The sequence below is a fragment of the Oncorhynchus gorbuscha genome, linkage group LG08 (genome assembly GCF_021184085.1).
Source record: "Oncorhynchus gorbuscha isolate QuinsamMale2020 ecotype Even-year linkage group LG08, OgorEven_v1.0, whole genome shotgun sequence".
Classification (NCBI taxonomy): domain Eukaryota; kingdom Metazoa; phylum Chordata; class Actinopteri; order Salmoniformes; family Salmonidae; genus Oncorhynchus; species Oncorhynchus gorbuscha.
The window spans coordinates 37,680,530-37,704,553 of record NC_060180.1 but is presented as its reverse complement, the minus strand read 5'-3'; the positions used below and the strand labels follow the sequence as shown (position 1 = coordinate 37,704,553).

At 43.2% G+C, this 24,024-nt stretch overlaps 3 protein-coding genes and 1 pseudogene across 7 annotated transcripts; 2 read left to right on the top strand and 2 right to left on the bottom strand.

Annotated features, from left to right (window-relative positions):
• Positions 1-42: 42 nt before the first annotated feature.
• Positions 43-3,491, top strand: LOC124041599 (zinc finger protein 880-like). Of its 4 annotated transcripts, none has more exons than XM_046359348.1 (4): positions 43-715; positions 975-1,090; positions 1,269-1,286; positions 1,476-3,491. In XM_046359348.1, exon 4 carries the CDS (start codon positions 1,549-1,551, stop codon positions 2,434-2,436), a length of 888 nt encoding a protein of 295 aa, XP_046215304.1. In that variant the 5' UTR covers positions 43-715; positions 975-1,090; positions 1,269-1,286; positions 1,476-1,548; the 3' UTR covers positions 2,437-3,491. The 4 variants fall into 4 exon arrangements, with proteins under 4 accessions (XP_046215304.1, XP_046215302.1, XP_046215303.1 ...); XM_046359346.1 differs by having other exon boundaries at positions 1,269-1,353; XM_046359347.1 differs by having other exon boundaries at positions 1,269-1,372.
• Positions 3,492-3,690: 199 nt separating this feature from the next.
• Positions 3,691-12,617, top strand: LOC124041597 (E3 ubiquitin/ISG15 ligase TRIM25-like). Of its 2 annotated transcripts, none has more exons than XM_046359342.1 (8): positions 3,691-3,799; positions 3,991-4,273; positions 8,150-8,467; positions 9,463-9,555; positions 9,646-9,730; positions 11,508-11,597; positions 11,728-11,784; positions 11,903-12,617. In XM_046359342.1, exons 2-8 carry the CDS (start codon positions 4,004-4,006, stop codon positions 12,433-12,435), a joined length of 1,446 nt encoding a protein of 481 aa, XP_046215298.1. In that variant the 5' UTR covers positions 3,691-3,799; positions 3,991-4,003; the 3' UTR covers positions 12,436-12,617. The 2 variants fall into 2 exon arrangements, with proteins under 2 accessions (XP_046215298.1, XP_046215299.1); XM_046359343.1 differs by having other exon boundaries at positions 3,697-3,799; positions 3,988-4,273.
• Positions 12,618-13,701: 1,084 nt separating this feature from the next.
• tox4a (TOX high mobility group box family member 4 a) lies at positions 13,702-21,417 on the bottom strand. Its single transcript, XM_046359340.1, is given in 10 exon segments — positions 13,702-15,174; positions 15,348-15,502; positions 15,584-16,339; positions 16,457-16,537; positions 17,123-17,473; positions 19,401-19,655; positions 19,784-19,967; positions 19,969-20,081; positions 20,219-20,284; positions 20,459-21,417. Coding segments are annotated over 10 exon segments (2,124 nt in total). The 5' UTR covers positions 20,564-21,417; the 3' UTR covers positions 13,702-15,116.
• A 691-nt stretch (positions 21,418-22,108) lies between these two features.
• LOC124041596 lies at positions 22,109-23,133 on the bottom strand (annotated as a pseudogene).
• Between the last annotated feature and the right edge of the window lie 891 nt (positions 23,134-24,024).

The following is a 24,024-nucleotide window of genomic DNA, read 5'->3' as shown; positions in this document are numbered from 1 at the left end:
ATGCATTGGAACTGTACCATAAAACGATAAAAGATCAAAGCAATATGTCTCACTGTTAGAATTATTTTATTTTATATGACATGATGACATATGACCATATTACGCACCACGCTTTCCCGGAAATAAAGTGAATTTGGCGCGAGACGCTGAGCGAACTTGGTGATGGAACGTCAGATACACGCCCCCAGCTTCTCATACCATGTGGTTGATATAAACACAGTTCACTTTCGTGACAAGCTTTTTGGCTTCAACATTTTCTTAACTGTGCGCTCGTTTAACAGCTGTCAGCATGTCTGTGTCCGTCGACGTGAATTTTCAAACCCAGATTGTGTCTGTTTTGGATTCACTTACAAAGGTGGCCGTCGTGGAAATAACGAAACTGTTCGAGTGTCACTTCCTTGCTAAAGGAACCACTGTTCTCATTGAAGGGCGGACAAAACAAAATGAAATCCTGCAAACGGTGGACTCTGTCAAAAAGTCAGGCAAGAAATGTCTTCGCAGTATCGGAGTTCAAGTGGATGAGGAGTTACCTGGTATATGAAAGTGTTACTTCATCCCACTGTAACGTTGTTGCTGTTAAGATCCCAGTGAAACAGTTTACAATCTCATCCAACGGATCTTGCTGCTGGATACTTTGTTGCAACTAGCAAGTAGTACAATCATGTTCTCGGGGGAGCCATATGTAAAATTGTCACATATGGATAAATAAACACGGGTTAGTTTGATTGACGACTCAGTCTTATTATTCTCGCTGAATGTGACTGAAATGCAGTTTTTTTTACATGTTGGAAGGAATTGGGATACTGCAAAATATAGATGACTGACAAATTGTCAACAGACAACATTTGAAGCACAAAAAATAAGTTATGCACAATTAGTGATTTATTTAACCTCTACATTGTTATGCATGTCAGTGCTGATCAAACCAATGGAATGTTTGTGTGCTTTTCTCTCCCCCCTTCCATTCCCTCTAGCCCCAAAACAGTGCTCCGTCTCAAAGGTGAGCAGTGAGGAGGGTCCTGCACATCATATCACCATGTTGGAGGCTAATCAGCCTGCTGACCTAAAGTGCTATGTTCTAGAACACAAGGTAAGGTCAGTGAATCAGTGTTTGAGGTTAATGTGATTTGTGAACCATAAGATGTATTTGGTGTTTGTTAAAATAACCCATGGCGTTTTGACATGTAGTGTAGGCTAATTTGAGCTGCTGACACCTGTATTACAAGAGCTAAGTAGTTATATTTTATGGCTTGTCATCCATCTGCCAGGATGTGGAGATGGTGAAGGTGAGCAGTCTGGAACCAGAATCCCCAACAACCACTGAGCCAGAAGGAGAACAAGTTATATATTCCAGTAAACACATTAATTCTAGGTGGCGGTGAAGCTATAGATACATAAATATGTTTGTTAGAAAGACTTTGTATATAAAGGGTTGAGGTTACTATCTAACAACTATTTCATTTTCTGTCCTCTAGCCCCTAAGTATCCAAACCACCTCTCTGGTACTGTTCAAAGCTCCCCAACCTCAAGACAGAATCAGAGAATGGAATGAACACAGAATGGGTGACTAAAGTCATCTGTCAAATGGTCCCAAAGGCAGAAGAGCAGTATTCAACACCACAGGCAAATTGTAAAGAAAAGCCTATCCAGGTGGAGCCCCAAGAGGCCAGTGTCAGCACCGCAAAGGAGACAGCCTATAGCCCGTCCACCTCAGATGGGGCTTTGGCTCCTGAACAGGCTAAGAGAAAGTTGACATCTATGGGTGCATTGGACCCTCCCTCTGCAGTGAAGAATAAAAATGTGGACTTCAAGCTGGACCAGATGATGATTATGAAGACGGTGGATTTCAAGCTGGACCAGACCTCCCTGGAGCACAAATTGACGAGGGCCTGCTCGGTGCTGCTGGTGAACCTGCTTTTGGTGCCTGGAGGGAAGAAGGCTAATGGGAGCTACTGTCAAAACAGCAAGAGGTTCCCCATGCCCAAGGACATCAAGACCCACCAGGGCCTCCACACAGGCCGGCGCCTTTACTGCTTCACTCAGTGTGGGAACGATGTCTGGCGGCTTCAAAGCGTCCTCTCCCCGAGCCACTCCTACGGTTGCAAGATCTGCGGGAAGAGTTTCAAACGCAGGAAGATCTTGAGGAGGCACGAGCGCTTCCACAACGGGGAGAAGCCCTATTCATGCTACCAGTGCTCAAAGATGTTCGCCCTGCGGAAAAGCCTCCGCAGGCATGAGAGGTTCCACACGGGGGACAAGCCTCACAGCTGCCTCCAGTGTGGGAAAAGCTTCCGGCTTAGGGACAATCTGAAGGCTCACCTGCGCTTTCACACAGGTGAGAGACCTTTCACCTGCTCCTTCTGCTCCAAGAGCTTCAGAATCCTCAGTAACCTTGAGGAACACAGCGTTGATCACTTGGGGGTGACAGCGAAGTAGCTCACTTTCCGACAAAGAGCTGTTCCTAAGCATTAGCACCTAGCAGCCTTTATTGGCTGGTTGTGTAAGCCGCATTACAAAGCTTATCTACCTCTAACTGAAACTACTAAATGCCCATTCCTCATTTATAACTTATCGTTCAGCATTGGTTGTTTTTGAACGATACTATGATTGTAAATAACCATTATGACGGAAGATGGGGACAGTGGAAAGATCTGAAATGAGGCAGTCAACCATCCTGGGGTAGGTTTGGATTGTCCAGACTGATCATCTGAGTAAAGCTTTAGTGGACACTGTTATTAATAGCCATAATGTTTTTCCAGGCACCGATTTATGCCTAGTCCTAAACCAAAAAAGTTATTGCAATGGAGATTTTATATTGAGCATACTGGACTAGGCTTAATCTGGGTCTGGAAAACTGGCCCCTAGGTCTTTACACTATTTCTTTGGCCAAAACACTATGGACATGGAACTGTTGCATGTCTCTTTGAAGAATACATAGCGTTGTACATTGGCCAGGGCTGAGATTAGTGTGAGGTCTTTCTCAGAAAATCTGTTTTCATGATACATCTTTTCACTTTGTAGTAAATACAAACAAATTGTTCCTTTGTATTTTGGTTTGTAAGTAGTTGTAAAGGTAGGCTTAAATTGTTTGTTTTATACTTTTATCTTGAACCATTATGCCAAATACTATAGTAATGCAGCAACTGTCTCTCCTTATCTTTGTTCATAGTGCTGTTTTGTCAGGAAAACACCATCCTTAAACTTCCCTGATGTCTACACAGGAAAAAGTATCTAAAGACTCATGACTTAGTTTAAAATTAAAAGAATGGGAAGTATGATGCAGCCTTTACTTTTGCAAATACACATTTGACTGTTATTTCATATTTCATATTTTTTGATTGAAGCTGATTGAAGCTGATGTCTGACTGAGTCCAGGGGTCTGAAAACCTTCCTAATGCACTGTAATTCCCTGCGTTTGAGTGAAAAGGTCTGTTTTATGGTATGTACTGTGGTTGGCCCTTTTGTCTGGCAATAAAAAAACACTTGTATTATTGGTTTCACTAATGCCTTATAAAAATTGACACATCGGAAGTGTCTGGTTGTGTGAATCTCGTCTCTTTTGTTACAAACGTTAATGTATGTTAGTTTATTTTATAGCTTATTAAAGCTCATTATTAAAAAAGTAGCTCAAAAGATATAACTGCAGACTACTTCCCTGTTGTGAAGTGGCTCCAATGACAGTTGAGTCTAGCCCCGCCTCCAAAGGAAGTATACACAGGGAGCTTTGCTTTCACTTTTGAATGTTTGCACTGTATACAGTGAAGTACACACAGGCAAGGACCGAAAGCTGATTTTACAGGTAAATTATTGCATTTTGTGTGATTTAGCGGCAGTGCACAGACCTTCCCATGTCTAATTGCCTACTACGCTAACATGCCATTCCTTCAGCAGCTGGCTACTATTTGAAACGGACATTTTGGAGCACCACCTACAGCAGTCAGGGGATACTTCATTTCCTTTTAACCTTATTCTCCAATCTTTGAACAGCAGGAAAGGGAGCAAGATGGACGAAGACTGTACCATTCCTCTGTCAAGCAAAACCCAGCTTGAGGTGTTGCTGACATGCCCAGTGTGCCATGACATATTTAAAGACCCTCACCAGCTGTCCTGTGGGCACAGCTACTGTATGGTGTGTCTGGAGGGCATAATAGACTTCGGTTCAAACATGCCCTTCCGCTGCCCAGACTGCAGGGCCTACTTTGGATCCACGATTGACGTCCAGAAGAGCTATACCCTGGCTAACATCGCAGAGGACTTCAGAGAAAACCTAAAGGTGCTCCTCTCAATTTGTTCACAGATCTGGTTTATTACTTTTGCCAAGAATTATGTTCCATTTATCATAATTTGTGTCTCTATCGATCTGTCAGACCCGAGGCCATTATGAATCACTACGCCGGGCAGACATTTGATTTCCATAGGCTGGCCAGCTATTTGTGAACGATTTTTAAAATGGGTGTAATAGTAAAGACCATAGGCAGTTCATGTGTTTCAAGTTTTTGGAAGCTTACCATTTATCCTACCATTTCTACTGATATGCACATTTTCGTGGAACAGTTTCCTTTCCTCTCAAAATCATTGTCATCTAAAAGTTAAAAGTAAACTATGGTGAGAGCACTAGCCTCTGACACATTGATACACTGTGATCCATTGGCGGCTAAATAAGTGAGAGCATAGAACTCAAGAGAGAACTTCAATTATCAACTAATTAAAATACATAATAAAAACAGGTGAAAATATCTCTTTTCCGCCTGTCTGCCTCACTTTCTATCTGTCTTGACTTGAGTTTTTGCTAGTGAAGTTTTCACGTGGTCAGACCGGAAGCTGTAACGAACGAATTTGGGAACAGTGGATCAACTCGCCTATTCCGGGAGCTCAAAGTTTCCTTCGCCAGTGAGCTGCTTCTTCTTTGGTGGGGTTTATCGGGGTTGGCATCCAACGTTGTGGTGCATTACCCCCACCTACTGCAATGGAGTGTGGGCCAGCTAGAGAAACTAAATCCAGCCCCGTTGGTCTTAAAAAAAGAACCACATATTTGAGACTGTATCTAATGACGTCCTACTCGGTATTCTCTTTAAACTACTGTATGGTAAGCTTCCTGTATACTTCCTTCTGGTGAGCTTGGGACAGAAAGCTGTTTTTATTGCATTTCCACTGGATATTTTTTTATACCTTTATTTAACTAGGCAAGATCAGTTAAGAACAAATTCTTATTTTCAATGACGGCCTAATGAACAGTGGGTTAACTGCCTGTTCAGGGGCAGAACAACAGATCTTGTCAGCTCAGGGGTTTGAACTTGCAACCTTCCGGTTATTAGTCCAACGCTCTAACCACTAGGCTACCCTGCCACCACCAGTTATTTTGCTCTTTCGCACACTGGCTTGGTGATTATGAGGAACAATCATTCCCAATAGCTGTAAAATAAATTTTAAACAATTTAAAAAAAGCTTTGTTGACTTGTGTGAGGCAAAGAAAACAGTGGTGAGTTAAGACCAGTGGCAATTTTAGCATGTAATTCTTGGTGGGGCAAACTCAACATATATTTTGTTTTTAAACAGGCCAGCAAAGCCAATAAACAACGGTAAATAATGCATTAATTGCACTATAACGGTGACAAACTGTGCCTACAAACTGTTAGGGCCTACATAAAGCTGTGCCAACAGCAGAGATTTCTTTTCAGCATCGTGGAGTGAATCCTTACCCCTTCTACACCTGGCTATCAGCAGAACCTTGTCTGGCAGCGAAACAGTTCATTCAGCCTTGTTTACTGCCTTTAAAAAAACATAGCTGATATGGCTGACTTGCTTAAACAAATGAGGTTTCTACTGACAATTGAGATGTAAAAACTATGGCATAAGGGAATGTTGAGCGGATAAGAAACTATCTGTAACTTAGATTAAGACATTAATGAGCGAGCTAAGACCAGCGTAGTCAATATAACTATGTGTTGAGCACTTTTGAAATGTACAGCGACAGAATTCAGAATCCATGGGCCTTGCTTACAGTATTCTCCCCGTACAAGTCAGAACCGTAGGATAAATCGATGGGGCATATCTTACAATATTCAATGATGGCATTTCTCTAAAACAGGCTATAGGCTACATGTACACCACCAAGTCAGAACAGTAGGCTAAATTATAAGGGGGAAAGTGCCCAAATTATTAGGGTGAGTCACATGGGCTACTAACAGCTTTCTACACAACATACAATTAGTATTACTTTCTTAGCTACAGTATAGATATCTCCCTGGCATATTACATACTTTATGCAGCAGCATATAATATATTTTTGGACTCACGGTTGTGCTGTGCTCACTTGAACAGGAAGGCAGGGCGGCTGTCCTTCTTGTGGGCAAATTTTGTCATGGAACTCTGGCATTCTCTGTTATTGATGGTGCTTTAAAGGAAACTGGTAACTCGGATAAAAACAAGGTCGAATCATGATGTCAGTGATCTTCAGGTCAGTGCTTCAAAAAGAGGCCAGAGTTCCCGACTTGGAATTCTGAGTTGGATGACCGTTCAAAATGTATTTTCCTAGACAGAGCTCGTTTTTTTCCAGTTCTCAGTTGTCTTTAACTCACTGAACTCTGAGATTTCCTAGTTCTGAGGTTCCAGTTGTTTTGAACGCTGCAGAAGTCATGCTGGATTGACAGCATGGCCAATGTATTCAACCTTTTCTGGAAAAGAGACCCTTAAACAGAGACTTGAACCACACACCCTCTCCACTGAATAGCAGGCAGAGGAAGCAAAAGAGTGATTGCTTTGCAACGCTTGTAGTTAGCCTTCCTTCCAAACCACTCAAACCACTACGATTTCAAACTTGTTGTGTAATATTTATGTCCAATGGCCGATGAGCACTGATACCTTTTATCTCTAATTTCTCTACATATGACAAGGACTGAAATGGATTTGCCAGTAGATTGTCGACGTGATTCCTGATGACTGCATGCTAGTTAAGATTTTGAAAGTATGATGTTGACATGATCAGTCAAATCAAAGCTACGTTAGATATAACTTGATTTGTCATTTTATCTGTGGCCAATGACCTTGAGCCTTCTTGTATGGGCACTTCTAATGTAAATCTATGACAGCACCCAAGTAGGCTGGAACTTTCTAGCTCTCCCTGTAGTTTTTGCGGTGACGTAGTGTCCCCATGAGTGACAGAACACTGAGCCAATCCCGGACGTAATTAGAGAAGATTACCAACCTCTATGCTCTGTATTTTCCGCTGGCTGCCCCTCCACCACAGACAGCACTGAGCTAGGCTGCAACACCTGCAGCTTTATTAACTCAATAAATGTGTTTAGAAACTGATATGTGACACACATTAATGCCAAAATAACTTGCAGAATAGGCATGACCTTTTTTGGTATTATCATATACATTTTTATTTTAGCTAAACCGAAAGGACAAGGTAAAAATCTGTTGTTCTGCCCTTGAGCAAGGCAGTTAACCCACTGTTACCTGGGCGCCGAAGATGTGGACGTTGATTAAGGCAGCCCCCCGCACCTCTCTGATTCGGAGGGGTTGGGTTAAATGCGGAAGACACAGTTCAGTTGAAGGCATTCAGTTGTACAACTGACTAGGTATCCCCCCTTCCCTTTCCTAAACAGATGGGACTCAAAACCGAGATGCTCATGTCTCCGCCCTAACAATGGGACTCTTTGTCCCAAAGGCAGGAAGACGGGCAACAAGCTTAGGACTGCATATTATTCCCGTACACATTAGGCTTATACTGGACAGATTTTGTGAGCCCTCTCACTTCGCCTCTTCCTCTCTGCTGAAACTATATCACCGGAGAAATCATTTGAGCAAGAGAAACGGCACCCCTCTATATATAGCCCATATATCTGATGCTGTCTGGACAAAAATCGCATGACGTGCCATACTCTTTTGATCCAGACAGCATCAAATACATGGTCTACACATACTGAGACAGAGGGACGCTGCTTCGCTTGCTTGGACGCTTTAACTGAGATTGATGCGTCTCTCAGTCAAATAATTGATAAATATTTCAATATCTCATTTGGGAGGGCAAGGAAGTACGGTAGGGCGGGCCCATAACTCTGGCCCTGCTACCTGTCACTAGATTGGTTTTGCTGACTTCTAAATTAACCATGATTAACTGATTGATTTTCTGATTGAATTGAAGGCTAAGAAGACAGAGAGTACGTATTGTGACTGCTGTCCAGAGAAACAGAGACTGGCAGCGAAGACGTGTCTGAAGTGTGAGGTGTCACTGTGTCAGGAGCATGTCCAAGATCACCTGCAACTCCCTGCCTACATGGGACACCCTCTGGTCAAACCCCTGGGGGACCTGAGCAGGAGGAGGTGCCCTGAGCATGACGATGAGGTGCTGAGGTACTACTGCTCCATGTCGAAAACCTACATCTGTAATATCTGTGCCATGGACAAGAAGCAGATGAACCTCACCGTTGATACCACCAACGTTCTGGGCAGAAAACTGACTGTGAGTTTTTACCCTCTCTTCTTAAGGATAGCCATAGGAGAAATATATATACAATGCTAGTTTTACATTCTTGATTTATTTTCTGTTACCCTCCTTCAACCAGAGTAAATGGGGTGTGGTGTGGCGGGGTAGGATTTGGGGGGCAGAAAGTTTCTCATACACATAGTACACTTCCAGGCAAGTACTGTAGAAATCCCAGGTCTGAGAATGAAGTGAGGTTCTTCCGGTCTTAATCCAAAAAAGGTTGTCTCTCAAACACAAACTATATCGACTTTGTTATCCCACCAGGGGGAAATTTGTTTGTTCATGTGCTTAAAAGACACAAATAAATAAACCATAAAACACAGAATGATACACACACCACCCAGAGACACTGCCAATGCAGAATGATTGGCACACTATTGTAATGTATAATATCGCAGACAAACAAACACATCGGTATAATAGCACTATTTAAGCACAAGTACATATACATGGAGTATACCAAACATTAAGAACATTTACCCTCAGAACAGCCTCAATTCGTTGGGGTATGAACTCTAAAAGGTGTTGAAAGCGTTCCACAGGGATGCTGGCCCATGTTGACTCCAATGCTTCCCACAGTTGTGTCAAGTTGGCTGGATATCATTTGGGTGGTGGACCATTCTTGATACACACGGGAAATTGTTGTGTGGAAAACCCAGCAGCGTTGCAGTTCTTAATAAAAGCCGGTGCGCCTGGCACCCACTACCATACCCCGTTCAAAGGCACTTCAATTATTTGTCTTGCCACTTCACCCTCTGAATGGCACACATACACAATCCATGTCTCAATTGTCTCAAGGCTTAGAAATCCTTTAACTTTGTCTCCTCCCCTGATTGAAGTGGATTTAACAAATTACATCAATAAGGGATCATAGCTTTCACCCGGTCAGTCTGCCATGGAACAGAGCAGGTGTTCTTAATGTTTTGTATACCCGGTGTACAGCTGTGAGTATGTGTGTAAATGGCTTTCAGGCATTTATGGAGCAGCAGTTCCAGGTACTAGAGGGAAAGCTACAGGAATGCAAAGACTCTGTCAGCAAGTTGAAAGAAGACTTCAAAAACGAAGTTAGTCCTACGTTTGTGCACTCTACTGTAATGCTTTGATTGTTTTTTTGATTTGTTGTGAGATTCATAGTTTTATTTTTCTGTGAACAGAGGCAGAACTCTAATTCCAAAGACTCCCGCATTAACAGTGTAACTGTGGTGTTGCTGTGCCTCTGGTTCATTGTCCTTTATTATGGTGAGTAGATCTGATAATGACGCAGTCAGTCACGACTTGGATTTATTTTATATAGTATTAAATGAGTCATTTTACTCTCTTACTTGCCCCAAATAACATTGTCAACCATTGACCTGCATACACTTGGACTTCAGCAAGGTGTATGTGTGGGTGTATCAAATCAAATTATATGGGTCACATACATGTGATTAGCAGATGTTATAGCGAAATGTTTGTGCTTCTAGCTCCGACAGTGCAGTAATATCTAACAAGTAATGTCTAACAAAGTACACCACATATACCCAATACACACAAATCTAAGTAGGAATGAATTAAGACTATTAGACTATGGACGAGCGATGTCAGAATGGAACGGACAACGGTACAGTAGAATAGTATAGAAAAAACAGTATATACATATGAGATGAGTAATGTAAGATATGTAAGCATTATTAAGTGAATGAGATACCGTATAATAGTATAGAAAACAGTATATACATATGAGATGAGTATGCCAGATATGTAAACATTATTAAAGTGACTAGTGTTCCATACCTTAAAGTGGCCAGTAATTCCTAGTCTATGCCTATAGGCAGCAGCCTCTAATGTGCTAGTGATGTTTAACAGTCTGATGGCCTTGAGATAGAAGCTGTTTTCAGTCTCTCTGTCCCAGCTTTGATGCACCTGTACTGACCTCGCCTTCTGTATGATAGCTGGCTGAACAGGCAGTGGCTTGGGTGGTTGATGTCCTTGTTGATCTTTTTGGCCTTCCTGTGACATCGGGTGCTGTAGGTGTCCTGGAGGTTGGGTAGTTTGACCCCGGTAATGCGTTGGGCAGACCGCACCACCCACTTTCAATTGTGCATCTGTAAAAATGTGTGAGGGTTTTAGGTGACAAGCCACTTTTATTTAGCCTCCTGAGGTTGAAGAGGCTTTGTTGTACCTTCTTCACCACACCGTCTGTGTGGGTGATCCATTTCAGTTTGTCAGTGGTGTGTGCCTCAAGGAACTTGAAGCTTTCCACCTTCTCCACTGCGGTCCCTTCGATGTAGATAGGGGGGTGCACCCTCTGCTGTTTCTTGAAGTCCACGATCATCTCCTTTTTGTTTTGTTGAAGTTGAGCACCACTCTCCCAGAGCTCACACCTCCTCCCTGTAGGTTCTCTCGTCATCGTTGGTAATCAAGCCTACTACTGTTGTGTCGTCTGCAAACTTGATGATTGAGTTGGAGGCGTGCTTGGCCACGTAGTCATGGGTGAACAGGGACTACAGGAGGGGGCTGAGCACGCACCCTTGTGAGGCCCCAGTGTTGAGGATCAGCGGAGTGGGGGTGATGTTTCCTACCTTCACCACCTGGGGGCGGCCCGTCAGGAAGTCCAGGATCCAGTTGCACAGGGCAGGGTTCAGTCCCAGAGTCTTGAGTTTAATGATGAGCTTGGAGGGTACTATGGTGTTGAATGCTGAGCTATGGTCGATGAACAGCATTCTTACATGGATATTCCTCTTGTCCAGATGGGATAGGGCAGTGTGCAGTGTGATGGTGATTGCATCGTCTGTGGATCTATTGGGGCGGTAAGCAAACTGAAGTGGGTCTAGGGTGTCAGGTAAGGTAGAGGTGATATGATCATTGACTGGTCTCTCAAAGCACTTCATGATGACAGAGGTGAGTGCTGCGGGGCGATAGTCATTAAGCAGTTACCTTTGCCTTCCTGGGCACAGGCATAATGGTGGCCATCTTGCCTGAGTGTGTGGGTGCACGTGTGTGTGTGTGTCTGATGAACATTTTGTCTCCATCACAGCATATTGTTCCTCTCTGGAAAATCAAAACCTCACAGACACACTGAAGAAACAGGAGACTCTCTTGCACGATGTCTACTCCTCCTTGGCAGGTGAGAAGCAAATAAATAACTTTTGTTCTTTGTGGATGATCAAACTTGAAGATTCCTGTACTGTAGAAATAAGTATGGCAATACATCTTTGTTGCTGTGGTAATAAGCGATGTGATGTATTTGTTTACAGAATTCATAGTTGACAATCCAAATGGCTACAGAAATGCAGACACCAGAGAAGCCCAACGTAAGCAGTGATACAATGGGTCTATAGTGTGTGTGTGTGCGTCAGTCTATCACTGATCTGATGTGCTAGTTTGTGTGTGTGTGTGTCACTGATCTGTGTCCCCATTTGTCTTTCTTAGGTGCGCTGACTCTGGACGTAGACTCGGCCAGCCCTTTTCTCAAAGTGTCCCTTGATCTCCAGTCTGTGGAGAGAGTGGAGGACAAACTGTCCCTCCCCAGCCACCCCTCCCGCTTTGACAAAGCCCCCCAGGTTCTCACCACCCAGTGCTACTCCTCTGGGAGACATTACTGGGAGGTGGAGGCCAAGGGCTACTGGGACATCGCTGTGTCCTACCAGAGCATTAAGCGCAAGGGGACTGAGGGCCCTGTTTTTGGCCTCAACAATGAATCCTGGAGCATCACACACAATGCAAAGGGAAATCTGTTTGCCTACCACAACAAGATGAAGAGGGAAATCGCCAATTCATTGAAAGGCAACAGAGTGACAGTGGTAGTAGACTTTGCGAAGGGAACCATCACTTTTTCTGAGGTGAATATCAACCTGACCAAGCTGCACCAGTTCAATGCTCAGCTCAGTCAGCCTGTGTGCCTGGGATTTGGCCTGTACCGCGTAGATCCTCCCAGTAGAGTCGCCATTATAAAGACCCAGTAGTGGCCCTCCACGGCACTCATCACAAAGCACTGGACTGTAGAGAATAACCAAGTATTGTCTCTGCTGAAACAAATATGTAAATGTTTTACTTACAACTCCCGTTGTCTCAGGTTTTTATTATACAAATAATGTTGACATTATTCTATTGCATCTTGATTAAATAAGTTTAAATGATTGTTTTACCTGATGTGTCCAACGTATTTTTATTTTTTACATTAGTTGTTTAGCAGATGCTCTTATCCACAGCGACTTAGTGTATTCATCTAAGGATAGCTAGGTGGGACTACCACATCAGTCATAGTAGGTACATTTTTTTTCTCTCAAAGTAGCTATCAGCGAAGTCTGTGATAGTAGTAAAAAACAATTGCTCTATTCAATCCACATGGCCGAAGTTCAGCTTGATTGCAGTTTAAAGGCAAAGTTCCACTTTAGCGGAGACCCCATTCAAGATAAACGTGCCATTTGTCAGTTCAATCTGACATGACCTTTACATGTCTATCACAGAATCTGTAAACTCTTTAGCTTTACAGATTGAAGTCAAGTGAGAGTTTAAAAAAAATCCTTACCTGTTCTAATGTACTTTTTGGGGGTGTTTTAATTAAGATACTCTTTGAAGAGGTAGGGTTTCAGATGTTTTCGGGAACATGGGCAGGGACTCTGCTGTCCTAGCATCAGAGGGAATCTTGTTCCACCATTGGAGTGACAGAACAGAAAAGGGCTTTGACTGGGACAAGAGGGATATGCCCTCCCATAGGGGTGGGAGGGCCAGCAGACCCGAGGTGTCAAAACTAAGTACTCAGGGGTGAATGGTTTGAGCGTCACCTGAAGGTAGGGAGGGGCAGTTCCCCTTGCTGCTCTTTGTAGTTGATGCATCAACTGGAAGCCAGTGGAGTGTGTGGAGGAGTGGATTGACATGGGAGAATTTAGGAAGGTTGAACACCAGGTGTGCTGGGTATTCTTTAAAAATTGCAGGGGTTTGATGGCACAAGTGTGGAGCCCAGACAACAGCGAGTTGCAGTAGTCCAAACAGGAAATGACTAGGACCTGCGTGGTTTCCTGTGTGCATACCCATGGGAAGTAGCAACCCAATTTTTTTTTTCAAAATAGGCCTTTATTACTCCTGTATGAGTGGAGAATACTTTTGTTTATTGTAAAGGATGTGTTAAGTAAATTCAGTGAGAGGCTCATTAATTACTGTTGGTCTGTCACAGCCATCCCTTTTAGCACAAACATTCACCACTACTCACAGTAAATGAGACACCAGAGTTTGAGCTCTTTATCTTCTTTGCTCTTTTATTTAAAAATAATGGAATAACATGAAAGTCAAATTGACCTTTATTTCTAGTCATTTATTCACACCGGACTAGACACAGTGGACCTTTATTTTACAATAATCAAAAGTAAGAAAGTCTCTAGAGCCCACTAAACTATATGTGAACAGAAACCAAGAGCCTAGCATGATACCACTTTCCTCAATCTGATATTTCCTGACAGTTACTTAAAAAAAGAGATGCTGAGAATTTTTTTCAGAGAACCTAAAGGCAACCAGCAAAAGAAAGGTGGGTATCAAATATTTATCCAAATAGATAAGAATAAAGATGGGAAACTTTAAGAAGCTTTTGGCTGTCAAAACTGACTTCAAAAAGAAAAGTATGTGGACACCCCTTCAAATTAGTGTATTCGGCAATTTCAGCCACACCGTTGCTGACCGGTATATAAAATCGCGCACACAGTCATGTAATCTTCATAAACAAACATTGGCAGTAGGTTGGCCTTACTGAGCTCAGTGATTTTCGACATGGCACTGTCATAAGATGCCACCTTCCCAACAAGTCAGGTTGTGAAATTTCACCCCTGCTAGAGCTGCCCTGGTCAAATGGAAGTGCTGTTATTGTGAAGTGGAAATGGTCTAGGAGCAACAACGGCTCAGACGTGAAGTGATAGGCCACACGAGCTCACAGAACGGGACAGACGTATGCTGAAGTGCACTGAGCCCTGATCTCAACTCCATCAAACACCTTTGGGATGAATTGGAACACCGACTGCGAGCCAGGCCTAATCGCCAAACATCAGTGCCCGACCTCACGAATGCTTTTGTGACTGAATGGAAGCTCGTCCCTGCAACAACATTCAAACATTAATGGAAAACATTCCCAGAATAGTGGAGGCTGTCATTGCAGCAAAAGGGAGGACCAACTCCATATAAATGCCTATGATTTTGGAATGAGAGGTTCGATGAGCAGGTGTCCACATACTTTTGGTCATGTAGTGTATGTCAACATGTGACAGCACTATGATCCAATGTACCCTCTGGAATAGAGCCCTTTAGAACCCCACTATGATTTCAGGTTCCTCCATATGGTATACATCCTCTCATAACACCATCATTGTGAATGGACCCGTTGACAAAGTATGCACGTCCGAACAATACAACACACTGAAAAATATATACTTCACGTCCTGTCCTCGCACGTTTTATCTCGGCCGCTGTCCATCTCTAAATGAATCCCATGTGTTACGTTGATCATTTCCTTCCAATGAATCGCTTGGTGGTACATGGCACTCTTCCCCAAACGCCATTTCTTCCTCTCATCCCACTCAGTCTACCTTAGGCCTGTTATCACCCCTGACCCAACAAGACGCAAATCACAATTCTCCCCTTGTCTGGGTGTGGCCGGTCTTTACTTGACAACCATGGTGTTGTGATTCCTGATGGAGCACCAGGCCATGAAGATATCCCTGAAGGAGAGAAAGGGGGGGAAAAAAAGACTCGTCTTTTTAATTTTTAAGTCAACATAATCAATCACGTTCCTTTTTCTATTCCAACAACTTCTACTTAAACTTCCCAAAAAACGACAAACTTTTCTCAGTGAGAAAGGAACACAAATACGTTGATATCCAAACCCACAAACCTGCAGTGAGTGGCGACACATTCACTGCTGCAGTACTCTTTGTCCCAGTCCGTGCTCTCTATCGCAGGGTTGGTGCATCCTACTCGTACACAGAGAGTCAGGGGGCCAGAAGTAGCGTCAGTGGCACGTGGAGACACATTGAACTCCATTTCCATCTGAAGAAAAAAGAGGTGAAAGTTGAGCAAGAAGCAGAGAGGAATATCGTATTTAACATTGGGTCAGAAACCACAGCTAACCTCTCCCGAAGTGAACTCTTCCGTAACCAAATCCTCATCCGCACTCGTCGTCAAGTCAGTGGACTTCGCCAACTGCAGAGCCACTGCAGGGGTAGAATATGCCGATGCAGGCACAGCGGAAGTGGTGACACCAATTGAGTGGGCGGTTGCTGTTGTCGTAACAATAATAGGCAAGGATGACTCTGCCTGCAAAGAGGCCGGGACTATCTTGATCTGTAGTGGAGGGGGAGGTGTGGCGGTGATTGACACAGGAAGCCCCGGCCCGGCATTTCCTCCTCGGGGCTTGGCCTGTAGGGGAGGCGGGGCTGGGGAGTGTACCATCTGCTGGAGCCGCGGGGGAGGAGGGGCGTGCTGCATCTGCAGCAGAGGTGGGGGCTGGCGTGGGGCTGAGGGCAGCAGAGTGCGCACGCCGCCAGGGAGCACCGTCACCATGGAGTTGGGTATCTGATGGAGCTTAGCCCCGGCCTGGAGCATCTGTTTGGAGATGATGATCTTGGTGATGGTGGGGGTCAGGGTCGGGGTGGCTGTGGGGCCCAAGGTGGGGGGCTTGCAAGCTCCTGTGCGGGAACGCGTGGTGACTTGGGGGACGTCCAGAATAATGTTGGAGGCGCAGATGTTGGTGATGGTATTCTGGTCTGCGATGTGTTGGGGGAGACGGGGGGGGGGCGGGCGGGAGCCAGGGGGGGCCAGAGGCACTGGCTCAGGTATTGGAGGAGGTGATGGTGAAGAAGCTGTGTCCATCACGTCAATGGAGGGCTGGGGAAATGAGCACATTTATTGAAGAGGTAACAACAGCTTCTAGACATTTACAGTAAAATATTGTCAGCACTACAGTCACGGTTTCCAAGCAAAGACAGGCCAAGAGCTTCTTACCTGTGAGAGCTGGTTGGCTCTGTAAGCTGCTAGTGCCTTCAGGTACTCCTTTTTCGCTGCTTCCGTCTTTCTCTTATACACCTAATAGTAACAGGGTATAATTACAGAAATAAAGACGTGAGTAAAGGCTACATTTTAAAAATTTAATTTTTTTTTTACCACAAACATCCTTGAAATGTTGTAAATGTACAGTTAACTGACAAAATAAAGGAAACACCTACATAAAGTATCTTAATAGTGTCGGGCCACCACAAGAACAGCTTCAATGCGCTTTGGCATAGATTCTACAAGTGTTTGGAACTCTTTTGGAGGGATGCAACACCATTCTTCCACGAGTAATTCCATCATTTGGTGTTTTGTTGACGCTGGTGGAAAACACTGTCAGGCACCGATTCAGAATCTCCTATAAGTGGTTCAATTGGGTTGAGATCTGGTGACTGACACACACCCTTTAAACCCTCTATGCTTCTTTGAGACCCCTCTTTCAAAGCCACATCTCTTTTTCTAGCCATGGTCACCAAAATAAAAGAATAATTAACTCAGGAACCACACCTGTGTGAAAGTACCTGCTTTTTAATCTATTTTGTATCCCTCATTTACGCAAGTGTTCCCTTTATTTTGGCTGTTACCTACATGTGTATTAGTCAAAGTGTATGTACTGTATACCTGTTTCTGCTCTTCCCCAAGACTGTCCCACATGGAGGCTACTATTGTGGACACCTCTCCAAATGTGGCATTGGGGTTCTGGCCCTTGATGGCAGCCTGAGTGTCCCTGAAGAACAGGGCGTAGGCAGAGACGGGTTTCTGGGGCTCGTTGGGGTCTTTCTTCTTCTTCCCCTTCTTCCCTCCTCCAGGCCCTGCCGTAGCGGCCACCATGGCCGGCTTGCCCCCGCCGCGCCTCACCAAGGCAGGGGAGACGGAGGAGGAGAGCATGGGGGAAGAGGCTGGCATGGTGGAGAGGTGGGAGAGTACCGCAGGGGAGACAGACAGGGACATCGGAGAGTCGACCAGCACACTCTTCAGGGTGACAGTGGGACCAGTGGACAGAGAGAGACGGGGAAAGATACAAGGCTAGATCAGAAGATTTAGTAAGACTTAGCAAGACGCACCTTGCCGAAATTATTCAGACCCCTTGGATTTCTTCCAAAGCGTGTGTTAAACTGGGATTAAAATTGATTTAATTGTTTTTAAAAAAGCAAAAAATACTAATGGTAAAGTGGAAGAAAAATTAATTAAAAGAAATGAGTGACCAATGGACTCATGGTAACATTAGGTACCGTTTAAATGACGCTTAGCTTATAAAGCCTTCATAAGTGCTACATAAATGTGTTACAAAGAATCTATAACCATTTGTCATGCTTTCTAAAGGGTTCATAAATGTGGCACAGCTGAGACATATTCATATTGTGACACAACCCATGGTCAAATATGATAAACATGTGCTTCATACAGCGTGACATTTCGTGCTGAAAGATGGCATGCGCTCTAAAGTGAAGTCACGTTAGTCACATTACACCAAATTTCATTCCCAGACACTTTCGTCCAAATGTGTAGGCCTGGTGGTCCAATGCATCAAACTTCATTAGTTAGGGTTTGGTTTAAAATACAATTTTAAGAAGATAAATTGTAGAAATGGGTAGGGCTTATATATACTTACGACTTTTGACTGTGTAATGTAGTGACGATTACAAAAATGACCAAAGATTTACAACTCAAATATATAGTCATTGCATAAGTATTCAGCCCCTTTGTTAAGTCCAATTTGACTGTGTGAAATGAATAGGGGTTGATATGTTTAAATAACTAAACCTTCCCTCTGTCCCCCATACATACAAAATCTGCATGGTCCCTCAAGCACAGATTCAACTACAAATACCAGGGAGCTTTTCGAAAAGCCTCAGAAAAAAAAGGGCACTGATTGGTAGATTGGTTATTACCTATCAGACCTTGAATATCCATCTTAAAACATGGTCTAGTTAATAATTATGCTGTGCACCATGTATTAAACCACCCAGACACCTCAAAGATACAGTAGTCCTTCTGAACTGAGCTGCAGGACAGGAATGAAACCACTTAGGGGTGTTACCATGAGTCCATTGGTGATTTCAAAACAGCTACAGAGTTCAATGACTGTGATGGGAGAGAACTGGGGATGGATCAACAACATTGCAGTGACTCCACAATAATGACCTAAATGACAGAGTGAAAAGAAGAACACAAATGTTGTTAAGTGACTGTCCCACTGGATGTCATAAGGTGAATGCACCAATTTGTAAGTCGCTCTGGATAAGAGCGTCTGCTAAATGACTTAAATGTAAATGTACAAAATATTCCAAAACATGCATCTTGTATGCAACAAGGAACTAAAGTGATACTGTAAAAGAACATGGCAAAGGAACACACTTTTTGGCCTAAATGCAAAGCTCTGGGTTGGGGGAAATGCAACACACCACTGATTAATTGCCTCCATGAATGTTCCAAGTTACAATTTTGACTTAAATCTGCTTGAAATCCTATGGCAAGACTTGGAAATTGCCATCTAACCATGATCCCTAACATCTTGACAAAGCTTGAAGAATTTAGAAAATAATAATACAATTTAAAAAAAAATATTTTTTTAATTTTTTTTTTTTTAATCTGCAAATATTGCACAATCCAGGTGTGCAAAAGCTCTTAAGAGACTTACCCAAGAAGACTCCCAGCTGTAATGGCTGCCAAAGGTGTTTCTAACATGTATGGACTCAGGGAGCTGAATACTTATGCAACAACTATATTTTACTTGTATTCATCTTTTAATAACGTTAGAATTTTTGTCCCACTTAGAGAGTATTGTGTGTAGATTGTTGACAAACATGACTTTTGTAAGACAAAATGTGAAGAAATCCAAGGGGTCTGAATAATTTTGCAAGGCACTGTATAAACAAACATACAAACAGACACTCACCCTGAAGTCATCCATGTCATCATCCTGGAGGGAGCCCGCTGGAGAGGGCGTGGCAGACAGCTGGTCAGGTGATTTGGAACGAGACAGAATGTTCCCGCCATGAAGGCCAAGCCCGAGCTGGGCGCTCAGATCTGATTGGTCAATAGTGGTTAGCTGATTGTGTCCCAATAGACCATGATTCATGTCACCAAGTGGGACATCAATGGTCATTGGAGAGGAGCTGCTGAAATGGGAGCCAATGGAGTGGCCAAGTTCCTAGAGTGACAAGGCCAGGAGCGTTTACTTAGCATTAGCGCTTAACAAAAAGCATTTTAACAAAGCATTAACATTTGAGAAAAACACATTCTTGATGCACAAAGCTATTCATAAAGTACACTACTTACCACCCCTAGTGTTGAACTGAGCAGGGCCCCCCCTCCAGGCTGGCTCATCACCCCCAAGCTTAGGTGCTCCAGGCCCTGAGAGGTTGTGTTCACATAGGTGGAGGCAAAGGAGGGGTCATTGCCCCCCACAACAGCATTCCTCACCAGGCTTCCAGCACCCGCGAGGCCCCCCTGCTCCACCTGAGAGTTCCCCAAAATGGGAAACCACATCCCCCACACTGAGTGCCGTGTCCGGGTCCAGGGAGATTGGAGGGATCTCAAACACCTCATCACCAAGACTGGGGGTATGGAATGTCTGCTAAACAGAGAGAAGGAGAAGGACAACTGTTACTGTGAAAGATACATTGCATGAACATGTTAAGTGTAAATACACTGCACAATGTCAATAATATGTAGTATGGAAACTGTGCAAGCTTCTAGGATCATGATACCCACCTCAGAGGATAGAAAAGGATGACCTGCCCCAGATATGGTAAGGTAATTATCACTGCCCCCTGGAAACTGCAAAACAGAAATGGGATTTAGTACTTGTTTTCTCAGTACAGTGGATCACAGCTCCTTTCATATCAGGCTCAATTGGGACAATTGACTCGCCTGCGGACACATACACAACATAGGTTATTTTCATTTCGTGTGAATACTCTTTCCCCCCTTGTTTAGAAATAGGCCCCATACCTTGTTAATTGGGTCGTATCCATTATAAGCCTGTGCTTCCAAGAACTCCGGGTCGACATTCTGACCAGTGCCATCAGAAAGTTCAGAGTAAAAGTTAAGATCCATCGTGACAGACCAATCAAAATTGTGCGACTTAACTTCGAATCAACCAAGATTGGCGAGCTCTTTGCAGCTAATGTAGCTAGCTAGAGATCACCATCATGCCAGACAAGACGAATCAATCGACACACGTTTTCAACTGGTGTGCTAACTATAGCCGCTAGCAGTACATAAATAAAGGTAGCACGTCCAACTAATGTTAGCTAAGTAACCTCAGTTCACAAAATTAAATTGCAAATAACTGATTTGTTCAGCATTCTCAGATAAGATACTTGTAGCTCATCAAATGAAACTCAATTCGCTAACGTTAGCTAGCTAGCAGGCTAGCCAACAATGCTAACGCCATCTTCCAATGAAGCATTCGGATATAGCTCACGTTTGTTGTTATTTATTTTCTTACAAATTATTGGAAAGATATTTATTCCCCATAAGAACCGAAATCTGACCGTGAGATATTTAGCTAGCTATCAGGCAATTTGTCAAAATCACGTTGCTCGGGCTAACTCAGGTCCATATTCAGCCAACTCGACCAGGCTCGACGTTGTGATCTAGCCAATTAATATAGTAGTCGAACAAGTCTGTCTAATCGAGTAAACATAATCGATCGCGTACTCAGGACGAAAGAACATTTCAATTGAAATATCTCTAGAATATCTCCATTTATTTAACCTTACTGGACAACATAGTAATACAACTCTGCTCAGACCTATCCAAAATGTATAGGAAATTGGGATATGGGTCAATTTTGAATTATGCCCAACAACTTCTCGAAGTGCACACTCCCCCTCGTGGAATTTTAAGGAATGGATGGATGTGAGAACGGAGGAAACTTCCTCAATGCCAATCCAACACTCTTTATTGTGATGGACATAAGACTAAATATATGTTTCAAGACGATCCGATCATCCTAACTTGTAACGGGGTCCATTAAAATAGGTCGTTATACGTGTTATACGTGTTCTTCGATCTAAGTGTGTGAGATCAGCTCGGGTAGGAGTTGCATGACAAAGCAAAGGAGTTGAGTCCAGCGAGAGAACGTCTTGTTTACATTGAAAAACTAGCTACTTATACAAGTTAGTTAAATATTGTCATAGTAAAAAAAAGTGGTTTATTAGCTAAACAAATAACAGCCAGTGACGGTCGTGACTGTTGGTGAAGTTAACACAATCGTGGCAATTTTGGGAGATAAAATCAAAAGCTAGTTCAAGTGGCAAGATGGCAAAAAAGATGGAGTTCAGTAGATTTAGCTAACAATCATACTCGATCTTCAATAACGAAATATTCGTAAAGTATATCTTACCTCCATCCTCACTACATCGGTCCGCTGCTTTCCTAATTATATTTTGTGTTTCCTCTTTTCGATACTTGGCTTCCGGGTTTCCTTGGATTTATTCTGGGGAAATGACGTCACCCTGTAGCGCTTTCTTAGACTTCTTGGTACCGATGATAAACTTCATTAAAACAAGTATGACAAATCGTGCCATAAGAATGGTATTTACAACAGTTTTCACATACTTATTCAAATGAGTCAAACAGAACAGTGAAAGGTTGTTTAACAAAAACATGCTTTATTCCCTCATTCTCAACTTGAAGAAAACGAGTTGCCTATAGAGTGCAAATCAAAGTAATACAAAAAGTGATGTCAGATCAGATAACGTTTGATCACATAACCCAATATACCTCAAAGAAATGGATGTGTGTGTACAGTCAGCGAATACTGTTTTTGCTAGACTACTAGAGCACGGGTCTTGGTTGCTGAAAGAGAAGGAGCCCGAAGCGTTTCTTCAGTGGCACTCCGTGCGGAGAGAACTTGTCGTCGGGGGAAAACCGAGCCGGATGGGCCGAGCTGGTGGGCTGGCCCAGAAGGTTCACCTTCTAAGATTGAAATAATGGGTTTGTTACAGCCATATGTAATGAAAAGCGGACAGTACTATGCAATCAGAATGGGTTAGTTAGTGCCATTTGGAATAAAAAGCAGACATAATTACGCAATTAATGGCATTCGAGTGTAATTAAACATTTCACATCCAGGGAAAGAAATATTGAAGAAAAAAACGCAGATACGCAGGAAATGCTTACCTTCAGCGTCTACAACCTCTCTCCATTTTCGTTGAGGTAAAACTTAAGGAACATGGTCGCGCGCTCACGCTAAAGATCTCTACAAGTTTGATGGATGCTTCCAAGGTGAGAAAAAACAAACAAGTGAAGGTACCAAATAAGATGGTAGACCAGATTCCATCCTTCCCAGTAGACTGGTCTCCAGTGACTACATTTAAATTGGTTACAACAAACACTCTTATTTATGCGGGAGCAAATTTCCACGTGTAACGAACTTCCAGTATACTTGTACTGTTATTGTGCCCTCGCTGCCATGAACAACCGCGATATTGGGCAATGGGGTTCTGCCGTTTACAATGGACTTTCCCAAATCACCTTCTAAATACATACAGTACCAGTCAAAAGTTTAGAAACCTACTAATTCAAGGTTAATTTTAACTGTTTTATACATTGTAGAATAAGACAAAACTATGAAATCATGTAGTAAACAACAAACAAAAAAGTGTTAAATCAAAATATTTTTTATATTTCGATTCTTCAATGTAGCCACCCTTTGCTTTGAGCACTTGTTGGGTCCTTTCCTTCACTCTGCGGTCAAACTCATCCCAAACCATCTCAATTGGGTTGAGGTCGGGTGTTTGTGGAGGCCAGGCCATCTGATGCAGCACTCCATCACTCTCCTGGGTCAATTAGCCCTTACACAGCCTGGAGATTTGTTTTGGGTCAATGTCCTGTTGAAAAACAAATGATAGTTCCACTAAAATGCAAACCAGATGGGATGGCATATCACTGCTGTATGCTGTGGTAGCCATGCTGTTTAAGTGTGCCTTGAATTCTAAATAAATCACTGACAGTGTCACCACACACACACAGAGGTAATCCATTCACCTACTCTGCGTCTCACAAAGGCAAAAAAAATCTCACAAATCTCAAATTTAGGCTCATCAGACCAAAGGACAGATTTCCACTGGTCTAATGTCAACTGCTCATGTTTCTTGGCCCATGCAAGTCTCTTCTTATTGGTGTCCTTTAGTAGTGGTTTCTTTGCAGCAATTCCACCATTAAGGCCTGTTTCACACAGTCTTCTCTGAACAGTTAATGTTGAGATGTGTCTGTGACTTGATCTCTGTGAAACATTTATTTGGCCTGCAATCTGAGGTGCAGGTAATTGCTGATTTCTGAAGCTGGTAACTCTAATGAACTTATCCTCTGCAGCAGAGGTAACTCTGGGTCTTCCTTTCCTGTGGTGGTCCTCAGGAGAGCCCGTTTCATCATAGCACTTGATGGTTTTTGCTACTGCACTTGATGAAACTTTGAAAGTTCTTGAAATGTTGTCTTAAAGTAATGGACTGTCATTTCTCTTTGCTTATTTGAGCTGTTCTTGCATTTATATGGACTTGGTCTTATAC

What these genes read in the sequence shown, in the direction of transcription:
- LOC124041599 (XM_046359349.1), top strand. Translation starts at nt 1,549, where the DNA reads ATGAACACAGAATGGGTGACTAAAGTCATCTGTCAAATGGTCCCAAAG.
- LOC124041597 (XM_046359342.1), top strand. Translation starts at nt 4,004, where the DNA reads ATGGACGAAGACTGTACCATTCCTCTGTCAAGCAAAACCCAGCTTGAG. An exon ending in ACTTCAGAGAAAACCTAAAG is followed by an intron (nt 4,274 to 8,149) that starts GTGCTCCTCTCA and finishes ATTGAATTGAAG; the next exon opens with GCTAAGAAGACAGAGAGTAC. An exon ending in TGTCTACTCCTCCTTGGCAG is followed by an intron (nt 11,598 to 11,727) that starts GTGAGAAGCAAA and finishes ATTTGTTTACAG; the next exon opens with AATTCATAGTTGACAATCCA.